This window comes from Empidonax traillii, unplaced genomic scaffold (assembly GCF_003031625.1).
Source record: "Empidonax traillii isolate 1590-97213 ecotype Southwest subspecies unplaced genomic scaffold, ASM303162v1 scaffold170:size2694500, whole genome shotgun sequence".
NCBI lineage: Eukaryota > Metazoa > Chordata > Aves > Passeriformes > Tyrannidae > Empidonax > Empidonax traillii.
The window spans coordinates 1,229,649-1,250,427 of record NW_020955363.1 but is presented as its reverse complement, the minus strand read 5'-3'; the positions used below and the strand labels follow the sequence as shown (position 1 = coordinate 1,250,427).

At 43.8% G+C, this 20,779-nt stretch overlaps 1 protein-coding gene across 1 annotated transcript in view; it reads right to left on the bottom strand.

Moving 5' to 3' along the window:
- The window catches only part of MAML3 (mastermind like transcriptional coactivator 3), a 239,372-nt gene extending 220,165 nt beyond the window's left edge, over nt 1–19,207 (bottom strand). Inside the window, exon 1 of the mRNA XM_027885725.1 lies at nt 18,764–19,207. Coding sequence (XP_027741526.1) covers nt 18,764–19,207 — 444 coding nt within the window. The remainder of the gene's footprint in view (nt 1–18,763) is intronic.
- Nucleotides 19,208–20,779: the final 1,572 nt, after the last annotated feature.

Genomic DNA, 20,779 nt, shown 5'->3' with positions numbered 1-20,779 from the left:
GTTTTTTTTTTTTTTATGGTTGTATTACTCTAACAGGTGACATCAAGTTTAGGCATAAGCTATGTTTTTTCACATCTGATTTGTGTTTTGAAAATTAAATTCAAGTTTACTAATAGAGCTCATAATATTAAGAACCTGGTAAAATTCTGTGTTTCAGGTGAGGGTTTTTTACCCACTCACATTTGTTGGGGAGTGTGTGTATTTGTTAAAAAAAAAAAAAAAGAAAAAAGAAATTAAAAAAAATCAAATCACACTCCAAACTAGGGCCTGAGCAAAGAAATGGAAATTAACACCTCTGACAATCGACTTGTAAAAGAATAACTGCAGCTGACACATGAAAAAAAAAAAAAAAAGTCATTCTCATGCATCAGTTTAATCTGGTCAATTTTGAATTATCTTTTTGGAACACAGGCTGCAAGTAACCAGAGGAACAACAGCATAAATTGGATGGGGCTTTGAGCAACTTGATCCAGCGGAAGGTTTTCCTGTTCATGGCAGAGGGGCTGGAAGCAAATGATCTTTCAAACCATTCTACAGCCACCTCAAAAACTGGGAGAGGAAGAGTGCTTTATGGACCTGAGGGAAAGGAGCATTAGGACAAGATACGCTAAATCTCTAGATCTTGTTTCACAATTTCTTGTCTTACTACTCTAATTCCTTCTAAGTAGGAGATTTACGTGAAAATCCAGACAGAAATTGCACGCGAGCAGTACTGATGCTGCTATTAGTGTTTCTTCACTATGGCAGGGACTGTGCTGTGGGAAATGGGAAAGAAACCTTTCAGACTGCTCTGTAGTGGTCAGCAGATATGGCTTAATTTTAGGCTCCCTGGATCCTTCTTCAGTTTGCAAAGAACAGCATCACCCGTGTCTGCAGGAAAAAAAGGCAGCAGATTTTTCCTTTACCCAGTCTAACCTATTTTAATAAGTATGGTAGCATTTCTTCAGAGAAAGACACCAAGTAATTGCAACTATTATCAGCATAATCCACCTTGGGTGTGTTTCTGCTCTCTTACTGAATTCTTCACTTGCTACCTCTGTCAACTTTCCGGGGCAGAAGCTGAGTGAACCCAGCATAGTATGCAGTGGTCAGTAATACACCCATATAAAAGTGCTCAAAGGCTACAGTGAATCTGCCTTTTCCATACACCAGTCCATGCCAAAATAAGAAAAACTATGGAAATAGTATGTTTGTTTTAAAGCTATTGTCAAATCTTTCTCCCGCTGCACAAAGTGAGGAAGAGAGACTGCACAAAGCCCACTGGAAGAAATGACTACAGAAAATAATTGAAAAAAAAAATAAAATGAAAATCAGAATATGCAAAGGTGGATATGAAAGGGACATACATTTTGTATAGTATCTTTCTGAAAGCATTTGCTCCTCTACCACAAAGCCATTCACCCAACAGTTGAATTTTAGACCCAGAAGGAAATACTAGCACTTTGGCCCGTGCTTTGATTTAATAAATTACATTTTAACACCTGGAGCAGACCTCAGTTGGATGGTTACCAAGAGCACTTATAAATTTACAAAATGATAATTTTAAAAAAGGACAACTTTTAACAATTAATACCGAATCAAAAAAGTTACGCACTGCCGATCATCTTAGAAAGACTCTATAAGAAACATATTCTTAGAAGCAAGGCAGTTCCAAATAAAACCATCACAGTCTTTGCACAATGTAAAGTTGAAAGGTGCCTGGGGCTGAGTGCCTGCAGGCTTTGTGGGGCCGTTTGGAGCTCCACTCCACAAACTGCTGTGGGACAGAGCCTCTGTTCCCCCCCACACCACACTGGGCAGCAGCCGGACTGCCCTTGCCGTGGCTCCCCTCACACAACTGCATCAGTGGCAGTGACTGGGCATGAAGGAAAGAGGTCTAAGGCTAAAATTGAGTACATCTGCCCAGTGGCCACCAGAACAGGCATTTTCACGGCTGTGAACACTCCCACAGCTTCCTGGGACTCCCCGCCAGAACAACCTCTCGGCTATTCTTCATTTCCTTCAGCTTTAAGAAAAGTTCCTAAACTTTCTCTTGTCCAGTTCAATTTCCAGCAGTGAGAAGGGATTAAATAAATATCCAAGCTGTAGAACAAAAAAAGGCGTGATACAAAACCTTCCTTCAAATTAAAATTACTTCCCTTAACATAAGCCCCATCTTTGCTTGTGCTGCTGGCCAGCACATCACACAATGACTAACAGAGAGTACACATCTCCTCCCTCCTAGGCCTCCTCATAGCCAGAGCCTGGACAGCTGGCTATTTTTGTGCCAGGGATAGCGTGTGAGCTCAGAGCTTATTACCCGGGGTTTCCCCCTGCACTCAGGAGTAATGCCAGGGATTTTTTTTTTTTCTTTTTTTAGTTGTGGCAGTGGGCTCCAGATATTGCACAGCTTATAACATCTTGCACTTTGTGAGAGATTTAAGTACATTTACTTCCATTAACTTGTATCTTAAGAATAGACTTTATTTCAGCATTTATAATCATTCTGCTTAATTCTTTAAGGTATCCAAAGCACTTGCTCATAAGAATATATTAAATCAGTGCTTTTGATATTAAATATGGAAGAAAGCCGCTTTCTGATGCTTGTTTGTTCTCAAGAAAAAAAAAAAAAAAAAAGACAACAAAACCCTGAAATCACACAACTAAGTGGATCAACCCAGAGCTTAGCACATAATGATCAGGGACCAGGGGGATTCTGTCTTTCCACAATATCTTTCTCTAGCTTGACCAGCAAACCAGGGCACTCAGATGGATCCAACAGGACAACAGGGAACAAGAAGTCAGCAGCATGGCCTTATTCCTTTTTACCTCATGCTGCTGTGGCATGAAGAGGCAGAGGAACGCCCTTTTCCCAGTGCTTCCTCATTTGTTGGACTAATGCAGACAGGTGTTACTACTCCAAAAACACAGAGCCAGAATCGCCTTGAGAACAGGCACTGAAATGTAAATGCTGCTACTTTTGCCCATCAGGGTCTGTGGGCTGCGTGGAATTAGCCCTTCCAAGTCAGTGGCTATTTGCTACTAAAATTCAAGATGCATATTTTTTTAGTTGTCTGCAAGAAAACCTGCAGCCTTCATTACTGTGTTGGTCAGAATATATTTCTCCTGACATCACAGCAAATGAAAATAGCTTCGTATACCACTGTTGGGAAAGATATTGCCACTTCTCCATTCCCACACATTCTGCTCAATGAGATGTCTAGATTACAATCCAATTTTCACAAAAGCAATGGTGTACACCTCACAGAAGTGTCACCCAGAAAGAATAAAGCCAATTCTAAACAAAATTTTGAATATGGCCTAGTTCTGAAGCTTCTTCTCCTGTATGTGGCTGAGCCATTATTGAGATAAATCCATATGCCAGTAACAGTGGGTATGGAATTGAAGCAGCCAGTAAAACTTTGCTGCAGAAACAGAGAGAGTTTTGTTGTGGGTTTTTACCCATGTACACACTTCCCTTGGAGGAATTAAACTAACTTAACAGTGCCAGGATGAAAGGCCTTTGCAGAAAAATGATTTCGGAGGAAATGAAGACTTTTTCCAATCACATAATTTTCTTGAAGTGTCAGAGCTTTCCAATTCTTCAAACTTCCACCTTACAAACGGAAATTAAAAGTATGGTCCCAGTTGTCAAAACACACATTCACCATAAATAAATCCATTACTCATTGCAAGGTTCTCTCTATAAGAATTATACTGTCTTATGAGCAATTTCAGCATGAGGCTACTGAACTGCAAAGGGTAGCTGTATGGATCTTCCCTGATATTTAAAAAAACTAATGCAACATCCTCGCTACAACAAATTATATCCTCAGAGCAATGTGACATATTTGTTATTATAGAGAACTTGTGAAAGTATGATTTCTTAATAAAAACTGAACCATGAGTGGACATCATCTATGCTGAACTAAACCAATCATACAGTGACTGCACTTAAATATACACACACATATATATGAAATGCAGTAAGGTTTCCTCTGAGGAATTAGCAATACAGTATTTATGTGCTTTTTACAGCAGTTATACCATTCAGACAAATAACAGTCACAAACACTGAGAAGTATGAAAATTGTGTCTCTTCCCCTTGAAGGACTGACACAGGCCCCTGAAAAAAAAAAAAATAAGGCCAGTTTTGTACTCATAAACCTTTTATCTTCTTCCTTTCAGAGCCCAGGCAATACACCTCAGCCATCATTTGAAACTACTATCTCTTAAACTTGTAAAAATATCTTGCATTTGACACGTGGCTCTTAATGTCTGTATTAGTTTTCAACAGCTTATAACTTGTAGATCCTTGGCTTTCAGGGATGGGTGGTGGTGGTGAGGGGATGTTTCTGGCAGAGATGCAGAGAACTTCTAAAAATTTCCCATACACAAATTGTTTTTCTTAACAGTGAGAAAAGACAGCTCTAGATTTCTATATTCTAGAGTTTAGAAAGAAAACCTATGTATAGGGAGTATAGTGGAAAACAGGGTCAGGAAATGCTGACCTATGACAGAAAAAAAGTTATTAATAAAGTCATATATATAAATGGCTCAAATGTAAGCAATGAGTTGGGGATTTCTGGAGTTTCTTCTTTTACCCATGCAGTTTGACAAAACTCAGTTAATTACAAGAATTAGTATAGTTCTTTATACAAGTATTAGGTTCTGCCTGTCAGCAGTAGCTTTCTAAGATATATCCCCAAATTTTCTCTATATATCACCAATAAGGTTCAACTTTTCTCTCCACAGATATCTTTCACTTCGCTTCTTTTCTTACACGCTCTGTGTCTCAAAGACGAACTCAATGAAGTTAAATGAGCCTTTAATACCTCATTATACAAACAATCTCTTCACAGCATAACAAAGGATAAGAGATTGATGTATATTGATATTTACAGAACAACAAAAGGAACAGAAGCAACACAAAAACACAGCTGTGAATAACAAGAGAGGGAAATAACCACACTATTACTTAATATTACCAAAATACATGAGACCTTCCATTCAGTTCTACAGTCCTAGGAGAAAGGGTCTCTTTCATGAGGCAGTCTACATACTAGGTGTGAAACTGGTTGGATTTTCCTGACCTCTCACAACACTAACTGTCCATATTTGTCTCTGTCTTTATCTCAAGGCCAAACTTCTTTTGATGAAGGCAAGCCAAATCATCTAAACTGAGTACAGATACTTCTTGGACAGGTAAAACATTGTGCTGAAAATATGACATGCGTCCTTCTGCCAATCCCCACAGACCCCCTCTGTGACATAAAAACTCTTACAGAAATTTCAGTATTCTGAGTGATAACTAATTGAGGAATACTGTCATCTCAGTGTTATGAGTGAAACATGAAATATTGCAGATAAAACTTAGTTCTGTCAACTTCACAAACAATTCAAGCCTGCAAAAGGCAGACTTTTGGTTCATACCTATCCCATCGCAAAGTACTCTGAAGAGTTCATAAGACATTCTTATAGAAAAACTAATTTTTTTTTTCCTGAAACAGTCACAGCCCAAGTAGGTCTGATGCAACTCTGCATTAATATTCAAGCTCCCCTGTTCCAGAGTATGCAAATCACCTCAGCAACCTAAAGTACCAACGACCCACTTCATACACTAATGCACAGACAGGACTGCTCAGCCAACGAGAGGACACAGATTTGGCTTATTGTGCTATCCAACCTGTAAATCTTCCAAAAACCTGGCTGTTTGGTGGTGAAGTTTGACCTCAAGGGCACAAGCTTATTCCCTCCCTTCCAAAAATACGAGACACTACCACCCAAGGGAAAGGGAATCTCTCAGAGCTGTTTAGTAGCACAGGACCTGCAGTGCACTCCTCAGCACTTCTCTCTCTATCCATCAGAAAACAGGAACGCAGCTAGCCACTAAACCATTGTGCCTAAACCACCTAAAATACTTTCTACTTGTTCCACTGGTTTGAGAAATGCCACAGCAATCACTTTTTGTGAACGGATTTGTATTAGCAGTGAATTTATCCCTAGAGGAGGGGGAAAAGTATTGAAACATATCTTGTTTTAGCAAATCAAAACCAACCCATCAGGAGAAAAAAACCCCATGTCACTTACTTAACCAACTTTAGAAACATGTAAATAGGATTTGGACATAAAGGACTTACAATACACACATGTGTCCATTACTAATGTGTAAGAGGGTCACCTGGGCAATGGTTTCCACATGAACTGCTGCAGCCTTTTGGAGACTTGCAAGGAATATGCAACAGGCAAATAAGAAAAGCAAGTCTGCTGTCCAGGGGCTCACATTTGCTGGATGATTGCCATATACATTCATTACCTGTGTCACTAGCAAGTGTTCAGAATTCCTCAAATCTGAACAAAGTATACAAACAAAGGTCACCACCTATCTTAACAACAGTGCAGAAAATCAGCTGGCATAACACACTATAATGCTTTGATGGACATAAGGTCTGGAAACCAAAACTCTAAACCTACTCACTGGCCTGATATCTGCAGCTAACCACAAGTATGGCCCTGTTAAACACCCCAGCACCAAGCTCTGGCTGCCCAAGGTGGCAAAAGCTGAGTTCACTTGAGGCACCTGTGCTCTCACTGACTGGCTGTGGACAGCGCTTCGTGAAGCCCAAGTACAACAGCCAGAGGCAAAGTTCTACACTCCAGCCTGATTCAACAAATCCAACACCCTCTTATGTATTTCTGTCCTTCTGTTACAGCTGATGTCTGCTTTGCTCTTACTCTGTCTACCCCAGGCTGGGTTCCATCCACCTCCTGACCCATACTTTCTTCCTGTCCTTCCCTCTGCTTCCTCAGGTCTCTGCATTTCTGACGCAGCACCATCTTGTTTCTTCTTCCAAACCACAAAACCAGCCAACCAAAAGACCCCCAAGAATACCAAAATGCAACCCACCCCACAAATCCCCCAACCAATCAAACCAAGGGCAAAAGGCAAGAAAAAATATCCTACCCAAAGTGAATTCTTGCAAAAAAAAATCTGTCAATATGTATTTTAAAGTTAATATGGATCTTTCCCAGTTAAAAAAAAAAATTATGTTTACTTCTATCGCATTGATAGAAGTTTTATACAACTGCAGGCATTTAGTTTCCTCCCTTCACAACAGGAAAGATATCTTAGCTTAAAAACTGAATCTTAAAACATGTAAAAACCATATATTTGTAAACAAAAAACATCTCTGAATTATGCGAAACATTTTATGAGTCTGTTTAAGCTACATTCCTTACAGAGCCCTATGTATAGAACTCAGTCTTTGTTTTTCACTTACTGCACTTGGTTATCAGTTATATTCCTGTATTTGCAGATGTCTGAGTTAACAGATGAAGAGCTCAGAAAAGCTCCTCTTACCTTACAAAACCCAAACCAAAACATAAAACCAACCAAACAAAAAAAAAGGTATATTGTAAAAGTGGAGAAAAAGTATGAGGTGAAGTACTTTGGTTAGAATTTGTGTCTTATTCTACTGTTATTTGAAACAACCAGTACAACTTGCTCCTGCCATTACATTTATGGACAAGCTAATCAGTCCAAATCTGTTCTGATAAACTCTTTATATGACTTAATGAGAGACATTCACCCTGTGTTCATACCTGCAAGAGAGAAGTCACAGATTTGGGAAGTAAATAATTTTTAAACCAGAAACAATGTCTTCTCCGCTAGTGAAACTTGACATATGGAACTCACTGCATTAGAAAAACCAATACTGCTAATACTGTTATCTGCTTGTTGTGCTAACAGGTTGGATTCTAACAAGTGAGATGATTCTGAAATAAAACACCTGAAAAAGGAGAAAAAACACACCAAAAATTCCCAAACAAAAGAGAAATAAAAAAAAACCCCAAACACCAAAAAATCCCAAACAAACAAACAAGAAAATCCCACTGGCCCTCCCTCCCCATCACTATCATATTTTAAAGCTATTTAAGATATTTTAAAAGTAATTAAATCACCTATCCTAATCAGCATTCAAAGTAAAATTTAACAACTTACATCATCTTTACTAATTCTCATATTACAAAGCAAAGTTGGCAGAAGCTGCACCATCTATGGTTTTGTTTTTTTTTTTTCCCCTGGATTATCTGGATGACAATTATCATCCTATTGCCCAGACAAGGATTCAGATAGAAGGAAAATAAGACTACTGGGAGTGTCTGTCCTGGACACAGCCCCTCATTTGAGTGTCACCTCAAGTCCCATATGCAACTCAAGGCATCACAATCCATGAATAGTGGTACCTATTTACATGGGCTAATTGTTTAACCTGATTTACTGTTCTACATAAAATTAAAATGAGCATAAACACATTGAGTAGCCTGAAATAAAGAAATGCAATTACTATACTCTACAGATCAAGCAAAACCACAGTTTTCCCTCTTTTATCACGAGAGACACAAAAAATTTTATCAGTTTTCAGAAAAAACTTAGCAAGCAAAAGAAATGTTGTTTGGTTGGGGTTTTTTTTCCTCACAGGAAGGACAGCGGTCATCTACCTGATACAAGTCCATGCTGTGGCCAGTGTGATGTCGTCTTTGGACTGTATCAGAGTGAAAAGATATCCTCCTCAGCATTCTTTACACTTTGGATCATCACCTCACCCTTAAGAGTAACTATTCCTGAAGACACTTCAAATTATGCTCTTCTGGTGTTCCATAAACTGCCTAAGTATTTTACTCCCAAATTCACTACAGCAATGCATCACAACTACCAGGCTTTCAACTGGCAGCTGAACAGAGAACCACCAGAGGACAAGGGCATAGGGGAGGGCAGAGCTTCTTTCACAATTTTGCTAACATAGAATCATCTAGGTAGAAAAGATCCTTAAGGTCATCGAGTCCAAGTGCTGACCCAGAACTGCCAAATCCACCACTAAACCATGGCCTAAACCACATCCAGTACCACATCTCCATAACTTTTAAATACCTGAAGGGATGGTGACTCCAACACTTACCTGGGCAGCCTGATCCAATACTTGACCGCAAAGAAGCTTTCCTGATGTCCAGAACTCATTTGTCCATGGAAATGGACAGCTGTATCAACATGCATAAATCCTATGAGTAAAACTGCTGTCTTTGCAGAGTTGCAAAGGACAGCACATGCAAAACTCCAGGAGATATTTTGAATCATTGATCGCCTTGATTATAAGAGCTACTGCAGTTTAAAGCAAACTACATGGGTCCTTCTGCCTCTCCTTTTCTCTAGTCCCTCTTCCCTAGTACCACACCATGTACCTTCACCTTACACTGAGAAATAAATACTGTTTTCTCCTGGGCAACTAGTTTTCCTCCTGTGTTAGTACCACAGATTCCTAGGCATGAGTGTAGGTCTGGGACTGCAGCACGGAGACCACCCCATTTAATGGCAACAAACCCTTAATTTGCCTCAGCTGTCTCATCTAATTAACCCCAAGGCAGTAACAGGTGAAGAAACCATAAAGTAGTTAACTGGTAGGTTTTACAAAGACAGCAATGGTTTTTAGAACCCGCACAATAAAGTTTTTGTATTGTATGCAGCGTGCCATGAAAATGCAGATATTTTGTTCGGAGAAACTTAAAAGACACGTAAACATAATGTGTTTTTACCAATAGCTTTAAATAGCATAAAATGAGTAAAAGGAGAATAAGAGACAAAATTGCCATTCCTGAGGTATCACTTTTTCAAGATGCTTTCTACTCTGACCAAAAATTTAAACCACAAACAAGTGTTTCTTGTATTCAAATATCTATAGCAACTATAAAGAGATATAGTGTATGCCAACTTCTCAGAACCCCTCTCTGGCTGTAACTAGACTCCCATACAATTTACCACAGTGACAGGTGAGGAAGACGTGAAACTTTCAATGCCACTAGTCAAAATTAATTTTATTTTCTTCTATTCTACATGCACAATTCTCCATTATCCCTTCTCACTGCTGGCATTTTCCTCAACAAAAATGTTACTGAGAAGGGCAGTAAACCTTAGGCTGACCATAAAGGTTTTTGATTTGTTTTATTGCAAATGAAATCAAGGAGAGAAAATAAATTGGGGAGTTTTAATTGGTTTTCATTACGTAGAATATATATTAAAATGGGTTAGAAAAAATAAGCCCCAGCCAAATCCCATGGGGTGAAAAAAAATGCAAAGCCAAATACTGTCAGGTGAATTTTCGAAACTGCAGCAATTCAGCCTTTAAATCTTTCCGTCTGCAAACTACCTAGCACCAATTAGAAGAAAAGAAAAAAAACAGCACAGCAACCTCAGCACGGTATCTCTGCTTTTACAAGAATGCAAAGACTGCAAGCTTAGCCCAGAGATGTGCAGTAATAAAAGGACCTACAGATTATTTTGAACCATTACTTCATATCCAGCCATGCCAGAATGCCTCAGCCAGTGTGGAGCTCAGTGTGGCCACCATTCAGTTACAGAAGCTTACAGTCTTCTGCATGAGTCCACTAAAGCCTTCAAAGCTCCATTACCTGCTTCGATGACAACTAAAAACATGTCTAATGAGTAGCAATACTGCTTACCAAAAACATCATTAATAATCCATTATTTAATGTCAGTAGCAGTTTTCCCTGTACTGCCTCAGTTACGCACTGGAATGCAATCCAGAGAAATCAGAACAACAGCCACCAGCTTCAGAGACAAAAAGGAACAGCAGCAAAGATCACAGTTGAAACGTAACAACCCCTTTAGCAGTCTAAAGGCAACTGGTGCCAGCTAAGGCAATCGTATTTAAAGTCATTTTTGCAAATACTAGAGTCTGAAACACAATATGCTGCACAAACAGAAGTGGTAGGAAGTGCAAGAGTTTCTCTTTTTGTGAAGTGTTGGTCTAGTCTCCTCAGTGTAAGGAATCATCTTAAATACTTAAAAACCTCCCATCTTTCCAGAACTCTTCTAGGATCTCGTTTGCCATAGACACCTCCCTTCCTCCTGTAGATTAAACACAATGCAGAAGTGCCAAAATATCATGGGAGATTAGATATGAGCTAAAGGAAAGAGAAAAAGGAGGAAAATATAGAAAATGGGAGTGTATCAGTGATTCTCAAACTTATTGGACTATTACACCCCCTTTCACCATCAAAACTGATCATGAATTCTTTCACTTTGTCTTGAAGAGCAGTTTAAAAACCAGTGTATAAGTACATATACTGGTTTATACTAACATACATACATAGGCATATTGGCTTCTTGTTGTGACACTGTCCAGGGCCAGAGGAAGGTTAAGGACCAACTCTCTGCTCTTTTCCCAGGTACAGGATATCCAAGGACTTTCTGAATTGGCCTGAAATTTTCAAAAGCATCATGAAGATGACGCAGAAAAGCTACACCTTCACTACTGCACTGAACAGCTCTTCCTCCGAATCTGAAGACCAGAGGAAAATGAAGTTGAATTGTTTTACTAAACCTGAAATGCTCCTGTGTGGCATATAGTGAGAGTAATGTGGGGAGGAGACTGAAGTGTGAAGAAGAGAGGAGGGGAAGAGGGCACAGTCCAGCAGCCCCACTTTCCATCAGTGAAAACACAACTCCAACAGGCTTCAGTTGATGAGAGCTGAGAACTTACAGAAACACTATAGAGACCTATATGAAACCCCCACAGAAAAAAAGCATGAAAAAAAAAATCCTTGAGCTTGTGATCTTTCTGTTTATTAGCTTAGCTATTCTGAAAGTCATAAATTCAAACCTCCTTCCTACTCTGTGTATGCTGTGGTTGTGCAGAACTGACAGCAAGCAAGCGGCAATAGATCATCTGTGCTACCAACAGCACTGCAGCATTAGCTTCAGCAGCTTCACAAACATATACAAAATGCAAAGTTCCTATGGGTGGACACACATCTCTCTTCTCTCAGGTCAACTGAAGACTAAAGTGTTCTTATCTCCTCACCAATTTTAACAGAATGTGGTGGGAAACAAAATCAATATGAAAGAGGGAAGTCTTTGAAAGAAGGCAGTTCAACCCCTTCCTGTAAGCACAGAATTTCAGCAGCTGCAATCTTATTAACTACTGCAAGTTTAAAAAGACATTTTCTCTTAATCCCTATGAAACTGGGTTTCAAGTATTCAAAAAACAAACAGGAGCCTTTGGTGATGACTTTTGAGCTACAAACATTGTGAAACTAAAGTGTGTGAGGGGGAAGCAAAAGAGCAATCAAAGTTATATGATTTTGTGATTCATCAGCTCAGATAAACTAGGAAAATAAATATTTCAAACTCTTAAGGCTCCCAAATTCCAACTGAATGTACAAGTATGTTGCTTATCTGAACAACCTGTGAGATCCCAGACTGGAAAACTGATTAAAGGTCCGTAACTTCAGTCAGACATTGTACCTCACATTTCAATTCACAAAACAACACACTTGAAGGATTCCAGTCATCAGTTACTCGCTGTCAGACCTGTCCTTAAACCTCTGCTAATCCAAGCACATCTCACATGAATTATACATATGCAACCAACTGTCATATACACGCAAGTGTTTAGGTAAAAATGAACTCTGTATCCTTTGCTACATACAGCCTTCCCTGTTTCAGTGTCTGTGCTCAGCAACAGAATCATGTACAGCAGGTGTAACTTAGCTGAGGTTCAGTGTAGGCTACCAGGTGAGTATGTTTGAACTAATAGGTCCCAGATGTTTATCCTGGGATAAGGGTGAAGTTTCACAAGAGGATTAAGATGTTGTAAGACTGTGCTGCCCACAGGAGGGACAGTCAAACAAATGATGGATCTGATCCAGCTAAAAACTAACCCAGAAGAAAATGTGTCTGCCCTTCCTACCTTCTAGGAGAACCAGCTGACAGTGGGGGTACATGAGCAAGGGCCACCCTTAGCAAAGGCAGGGAGAAAACCTGGCCCCTAACAGCAATATGAAAAACAAGACTTCCTTAGTGGTGCAGCTCGGCTTTATACCAGCTGGAGACACTTGTGAAGCCTTAAACTTTAGGTCAAGTTACTGTAAACTGAGGTTAATCTAAATGCAACCAATTGTCCTAACACAATCACATATTAATATTTTTGGCTCTGTGTTAGCAGAATGATTTTTTGATGTGTTCCAGTCAAAGTTGTTCTTCCTAAACTTGACACTGCCTAGAACTTCAGTGAAGCAAAGGTGCTGTTTGGTCAATGTGAACCTTAGATTTCACTATGACTGGCTACCCTATGTCAAAACACAACTTGCCCTGCTCCAGCTACAGTTCATAAGAACCCAACCCACTATCTTTTAAAGGGACACACTTTCTATCAAAGCCTATAAAGGTCATCAGAGGCTAGCAGTGCTTGAAGTGAAGACTCTCTTCATTCCTTTCAGTTTGCTAAACTGAAACCTATTGTGCTGACTAGCTGCAAAAGGAGGTCAGCACAAAAACTCCTTGTCCTAAAGGACAGTAATCACACAGCAGCATCAAGCGTGAGTTGGTATGAAAAGGAGAAGAAAAATGGGAGAGGCTGTGGAGTAAGAAAGACATAGAGATCCACCCATATAGGAAGAGGAAAATTAAAAAGGTTACACAATGAATCCTTCTATGATGCTTATGAAAGAGAAGGAGCATTGCTGGCCTGGGATTTAATTCTCGTATTATCCCAGTTTTGCATTTACTACTGACTTTACCTCAGTGTGAGCAAGATCAGACACAGCTTATTAACTAAAGAGATGCTTAATCCTACTTAGTCATCAGGCATGAGTAAGGGCTACAGTATTTGACCTCTTGTGGAAAATAAAACATCTGAAAAATTAGCTTTATTTTTAATTTTTGCAATGCCAGAGAAATAAACTATATACACTATAGTGTAAGTGATGAACTCCTAAGCACCCATAAAATAAGTTAAATAGCAATATTACACAAGAAAGAACACAATAAACGTGCATAGGTTTATGAACATACACACAAGTACATATTAAATACAGCAGGTGTAAACTTTAGAAAACTACTCACAAGCCTGTCAGCATTCTTCAGCACTCCATTTCATTACAGACATTATCCATGAATCACTAAGACAAATGAAGATGATACACTTTTCACTTTGGATACCTTTTCCAACAAAAAGGGCAAAAAGGAGAGACTGAGGGGGAGGGAGGAGCTGCTTTTCTGTGGTGGAATATTTTCCAACAAGGAAGACATATAACTAGATTTCTATAATTCTGGATATGTCATTTTGTTCTTGCACAGAGAAAGCTGAAAGGAGTGGCCTGCCCATCTCCCTTCCCTCGGGTAGAAGGGTAATGTGCTCATTAACTTCCAGGAGGCAGTGAATTAGCCCAGAATGGGTAAAGAGCAGTACTGGAAAATACCGTATTTTCCAGCCGTGTTTCCTGTAACTTTAAACTAATTCTGGACTGGCATAGTATGCTTTGGCAGGGGAGTAAAAATGATGATCTAATATGTCATTTGACCTCTGTCACTAATTTCTCTGATCTAAATAACATTTTATGCTTACAGTGTTTTAAAACTCAATTTCCTGAAGACTGGTTTTAGGTTTAGAAAAAGTCACCATGACAGTAGCTATCAAACATATAATGATGCTAAATAAAGCCCTGAAGTGCTTTAAAACAGGAAGAAGTAGCTCCAGCCCCTTTATACTTCATAAGAAAGCTCAGGTGCAAACAAATGCGCATTAGAAGGTCAATGCGGTAATTACATATGTAGTGTTCACTGGACAAAAAATGCACACTAAAAACAACAGTCACGGGGATAAGAAACAGAGGTGATATAACTTGCAATATTTATTATACATTTGTCTACTATATACTAAATATGCATTATTTATTATTTATTCTAAATATAATGTGTGCGTATACACAGAGAATCTTTGAACTCCACACAATAGCATGGATACACAATCAGAAGACTCTTGCACTGAAAGGAGGAAACAAGAAAGCAGATTAGCTCACAAAGAACCAAAGAACTGAAATGACGTGTTGATATTTCCTGAAACCAGTCTGAAGATGAGCAGCAGAGTTTTGGATGGAGTGCAAATTTTTCCAATACTTCCTTTGAAAACCAGGCTGCTACAGCATTTTAATAATTCAACTCAAAAGCACGGAAAACAACTTTGGTTTTTGCCAGGTTGAACTGGGGTGGAGGAAAAGGTCCTCACAGACATTTATAAACAATTTTAATTCTTGTGCATGCCCCAATCAATGTATGGGAGAAAACTAGTTCTGCAACCTGCTGTTCTCCTCAAGTAGAAAAGGCTGAAATAGTTATAAATCCAGATATTTAAAAATTCAGTAAGTGAAAACTTGGTCTATAATGAGACACAAATTCAGAGTAGAACAGCAATTCATGAAATACAGCCAAGCCTATGCTCCTACACCCCGTTTTGAAAAAAGACTCCCATTGATAACTGCCTGTTAATTGACATAGAGTCCTAAACAGTGGAAACTGCATAATCCCTTTCATGAACTCAGGGAGAGAGGGTGCAAACTGAGGGGGTGGCAACAAGAAGCCCTGTACAAAGGGGATCATTTGTACTCCATCCAGTGAAGAAAATCAGAGTGCATGCCTTTAAGTAATCATCTTCTAATGATGTTTTTTTTTCCCCTACTCGCTGAAGGGCACTCAGCACGTGTGTCAGCACCAGCTTCTGGGAGAGTTTGTTGGGTGACTGGCTGCCTGGAATCAGCACACATCTCCTCACCCTTCTCAGCATCTCTCAGTTTGGAGAGGGAAGGACACACATACACACACACAACTTTCTTCTGATCTTTCTTGATTTAAAAAAAAAAAAAAAAAAAAAAGAAAAAAGAAAGAATTGAGAAACATATTCCTTGCTGTCCTCATTGTATTTGTTGTCATTTAATCCTGACAGCTTCATTTCCAAATGGTGTAGTTTAATAATCTGAGGGAAGAATTTAAAAATGATTTTGTGTGAAGAGTAAAGCAGTAGCAGATGTATATGATTGTTCCAGTTTACAGTTATCACTGTAAACCTCTTAACTGGAATTTACCAGAGAATAAAGACAGGGAGAAAACCCTGAAATGTAGTTTACAGTTTACTAAACTGTAGTCTATGGGGGGGGGGGGGGGAAGTTAAATAAAACTGAACTGTTTTGCTGATTAAAATTATGATGCACATAAACAGTGAAACTCACCACACTATTATGATTGTCAGAAATTAGTAATTTGGGGGTTTTTCTTTTGGTTTTACTATAAAAAAGCATAAATGCCTCAAAGAAACTACTTTTCAACAGCTTTAAAAGGAGCGATTTCTCTGATTTAAAGTATTACTTTCTTGTGCCCATGGACATTCCCTAATGTTCTTAGACATTAGTCAAAAATTGTCATTAACCCTTTACAAGTGAAACAAAGCAGACGATGTTTCTGATATTTTGGCAACGTCTGTGTACCTTCTTGAAAAAAAAAAAAAGGAAATGGATCTTTTTGTTTAATAAGGTAGCAGAATTTATCTTTTTAAGATTAAACACATAGTGCACATTGAGTACATCTAAATAACATGAAGATCACAGCACAGGAATTCAGTTACCATGAATTTCATAGCAAGCTGCTCTTTAATCAGGCTACTCTTAGCTCTTCAAGTGTCCCAACCTTAGACAATCTAGCAACAGTGAGAGCCGAAACTGCATTTCCTCCTTTTGTTACTCTGTTTCCACAACTTTCACGTTGTAGCTTGGCTTTGTGTGCCTGTCCCACATCTTCAAGGGAAGGCCAGCAAACGAGCTGCTCGACTGAAAATCCTGTCTCTAATGCTTCAGGGGTTCGGGAAGAAGGGGAAAGGACAACCCACCACTAGCTAGGGCCCAGAAGCTGCTCTGCAGCTGGATTGGGGCACAGTGCACCACAACGCTGCCCTGGAGAGAAGTCATTCTGAGAACGTCTCCTGAGGCTCCAGCCTCTTTCCTGCATCTTGTGGAAATGAGACGGGATGTGAAAAGGCATTTGAGGACAGTTTGGCTGACGAAAAGATAGTCCCTGTTCGTGAGGTTTGGTGAGCGACTCGGTTACAGCCCCGGGAGTAAGTGCACGGCAAGGCAAAGAACCGTGGTGCGGCAGCACCGCGTTCGGGGTGTACCTAAACCCCTCGGTCCTTGCGGAAAGGCGCCAGGAGGAAGAGAAACATGGTTGTGCCTCGCTGGCTAACATCGAGGAAGCAACAAGATGTCAGTGAGGCTGTTCTGCTTCCTGTTTGCGAAGCGTACACACAACATACACACACACACATTCCGCCACCCCCGCCGCTTTGTGCGGCCCCTGCACCGCGCTCCCCTCCACCCCGCGCCCCGGCCCCGCTCACTCCCTGTCCCGCTCCCCGCCTCGCCAGGAGATGCGCCGGGCGGCGGGGGCTGCGCTCCCGAGGAGGCCAGGAGGGGAGGCGGGGGCAGCGCTCAGCGATGAGCTTTTGTTTGCCACTGGCGAAGCGATCCCCACCTCCTGCGTCCCACCCCCTCCGTGAGGAAGCGGGACTGGGGGCAGGCAGAGCGCCCAGCGGGACGGCGAGGGGCAGCGGGAAGGGAGCTGCCCGCCGGGCGTCCCGCAGGGGAGGAGCTGCCCGGCACTGCGGCCGGGGCTGGGCGGGCTCGGCACGACCCCAGAGAAACACACGGCTCCCTCCTCTCACACACGGGGAGGACGGATGGGAGGAAGGGCCGCCGCCGGGCCGGCCCGCCTCCCCGCCGCTTTGTCACTGAGAACCCCCCGGTGGAGGCCGGCGGCAGCTGCCGCCCCGCCGGACCCTCCTGCACGGCCGCGCCTCCCCGAGCAGCGGGGGAAGGCGAGAGGGAGGGACGTGCGAGGCTTGTAAACCACACGCTGCCATCGCACCTCCCCTCCTCCTCCTCTTCCTCCTCCTCCTCCTCCTCCTCCTCCTCCCTCTCCCTCCCTCCCTCCCTCCCTCCCTGCCTCTCTCCGCCACCCATTGTGCGCCCGGCAGACGGCGGGGACCCAGCTGCCCCGTGCCCGCCCCCGAGCGCAGGGCACCCCCGCCCTGGCGCGGGGACACGTCAGGACACACACGCGTGTCCCCCGCAAGGCACAGCCGCCCGCCTGCCCCCGCCGGTCGGGACGAACATCATCAGCCCCCCACACCTCCCCCCTCCGCGCACCAGAACGACTGGCGGCCGCGACCTGCTATAAATAAGGCTCTGCCGGAGCGCGGGGCCCGGCTCCCCCCGCACCTCCTCTTATTATTCATCATCATGCAGCCTGGGAGTGGGAAACTCCGCTTCCTACTTGCCGCTACGCTCCGACCGGCTCAGCCCCCGCCCCCTTTCCCCCTACCCCTCCCCGCCTCCGCTGCTCGCTAAGCTCCTTAAAGCCCAAAGAAACTTTGGGAAGCGATTCAGCTCGCGTGGGGAGCCGGGGTTGCTGCACGCCGGGGCAGCCCAGGCGAGAAACCTGCCCAACTTTTCCTCCTGCCGCCAGCACAGCCCGCGGAGCCAACCTTCCGCCTTCCTCCGCGGCGGGATTTAAAAGGCGACCAGCCCCACGCGCGGAAAAGCTGTGGCGAAACACGCACGCACGCACACACACACAGAACCCTCCCCTGGCTCTGGGCAGACAGTGGCGCACGCCCGGCACTGCTCCTTCCCCCCCTAAACCCAGGGCAGCTCCACCGTTCCGAAAGGGACGGGGGAAAAAGTTTGTCCGCCCCCCCCTCCCCAGCCCGTGCGAAGTTGCGAAGCGCTCCGACAGCCCCCCGTCCCACCAGCGACCCTGTCACCGCCGAAGTTGAGCCGAGCCCCGTCCCCCTCTGAAAAGCCACGGAGGCGACCTCCAGCTCATCCTGGAGAGCGATGCGGACAGCCACCCCTCCGCCCCCCGGGCCCGCATCCCCCTTACCATGATCAGCGTGTGGTTCCTCTGCTCCGCCGTGGCGGACTCGGCATCTTGCTGCTGTTTGCTCTGGTGCTGCTGCTTGCTGCCGCCGCCGGTGCCCGTTTTCTTGGCCCTCTGCTCCAGGGTCCGCTGGTAGAGGCTCACCGTGTCCCTGCGCTCCAGCTCCAGCTGCTCCGCCTGGGCTTGCTGGTACCTGCTCTCGCAGTTGACATGGTGCCGCCGGCAGCCCTCGATGCGCTGCCTCAGCCGCTCCACCACCGTGCTGTGCTTGGGAATGCCGCCGCTATTAGCGTTATTGTTACCGGGAGCAGCGGCAGGAGGGCCGTGGGGAGTGCTGTTAACCCCGATACCGGCCCCGCCGGCCCCGCTGAGGCTGCTGTTCAGGTTATTGTTGATGCAGATACTGCTGCCATTCGCGGCGGCAGCGGGGGCTGCAAAATCCCCCATCCTCTTCCCCGTGCACACTATTTTGGAAGAACTTTTTATCCTACACTTCACACACACACAGTCTCCTCTGGTGTCCTGATGGGATACTTTTTAGAGAACCGGGGAGGGGGGGGAAGGGGGCACCATCATCTATCAGGGAAACAGCGATCCCAAGCAAATGTTTCTCTTTCCCCCCCAGCCAATCCCTCTCGAGAAGCTCCAAAACATTAAAAAGAGAGAGGGAAGGGGGGAGGGAAATAAAGAGAGAAGGTGCTAAAAGGTTATCACCAGCAACACAACCAACAAACACACGCACACACACAAAAAGCACAACAAACTAAGCAGCAGCAATTCGGGTTAGCAAACTCCAGGAGATATCAGACCAGTTCCTTTCCTCCTCTTTCTTTTTTATAATCCATTATTTCAAAACAGATTCCGTGAGATTTCCGGAGATTTTGCCAAAAGCCTTCTCTCCCCATGGATAAGGAGAAACACACGCGCCCCTCCACATGCACACACATACACATGCACACCCGCTCACACGCACGTTCGCACACACACATCCAAGCACAGGCACACGCTGGGCACCCACGGCACACTCACTCGCACTGCCCGGCATCAAAAGACAGGCACAGCCGCTTGCTTATTGTATTTTCCTTCTAGAAAAAAGTTTTGGTGTTTATGCCGCACCGTGTTCGCAAAGTACTTTGGCTGCTCAGTTGCATTTCAACAGGAACCTAAATAGCAAATCCTCGGGCTGGGGGAAGTAAGCACATGAACAATCCGGGCCGAGCTGGAGAGAGGAAAAAGAAAAAAAAAAAAAGAAGAAGAAAAAAAAAAGTAGAGCTCTGAAGTCTCTGCCAAACGCCGAGCTGATACAGCCTAGCGCTTTGCTCTGCCGTGCTGGCTGCTGCTCCTCCTGCCACCATCACAATGATCAAATGCTCTCCTCCTCCACCTCCTCCTCCTCCATGCGAGCGGAGTGATACCAGGGCAGGAGCGCTCAGTAAACACCGCAGCGGCGGCGGCGGCTCCTCCGGGCCGTGAGGCAGACCCGGGGACAAGGTGCAAAACCCGGCACGGACGTCGCCCAGCAGGAGCGGACATGGCGCTTCTCACCCCGCAGCGCTCACGCCCGGCGGCGGCGGCGGCGGGGCCGGAGCGGGGCCCACGCAGCACCTGCCGGCCCTGGGGCTCCCCGCGGCCTCCCCGCACCCTCCCCGCACCGCGGGGGCGGCCGCTACCCCGACCCCGGCCGGCACACGGGGCCCGGCGGCGGTGCCGGTGCCGAGCCCCGGGCGGGGAGCGGCGGGAGCAGCGCGGGGGGACCCGGCGGGCTGGGCTGGGCTGGGCTGGGCTGGGCTGGACTGGGCTGAACCCCCGCGCCCGGAGCGGCGTGTGCCGCGTTTCCCCTCCTGTGTCAACTGTTGCATAATGAATGGGGAGCGGAGAGCGCGGAGCCCTGCGCCTCCCCGGCACGGGGCTGAACTTTCTATTTTAGACAACAGAAGAAACATGACACGTTGGGGCAGGAACGTTTTTGTTGTCTCTTTTTTTTTTTTTTTTTTTTTTTTTTTTTTTTTTTTTTTTTTT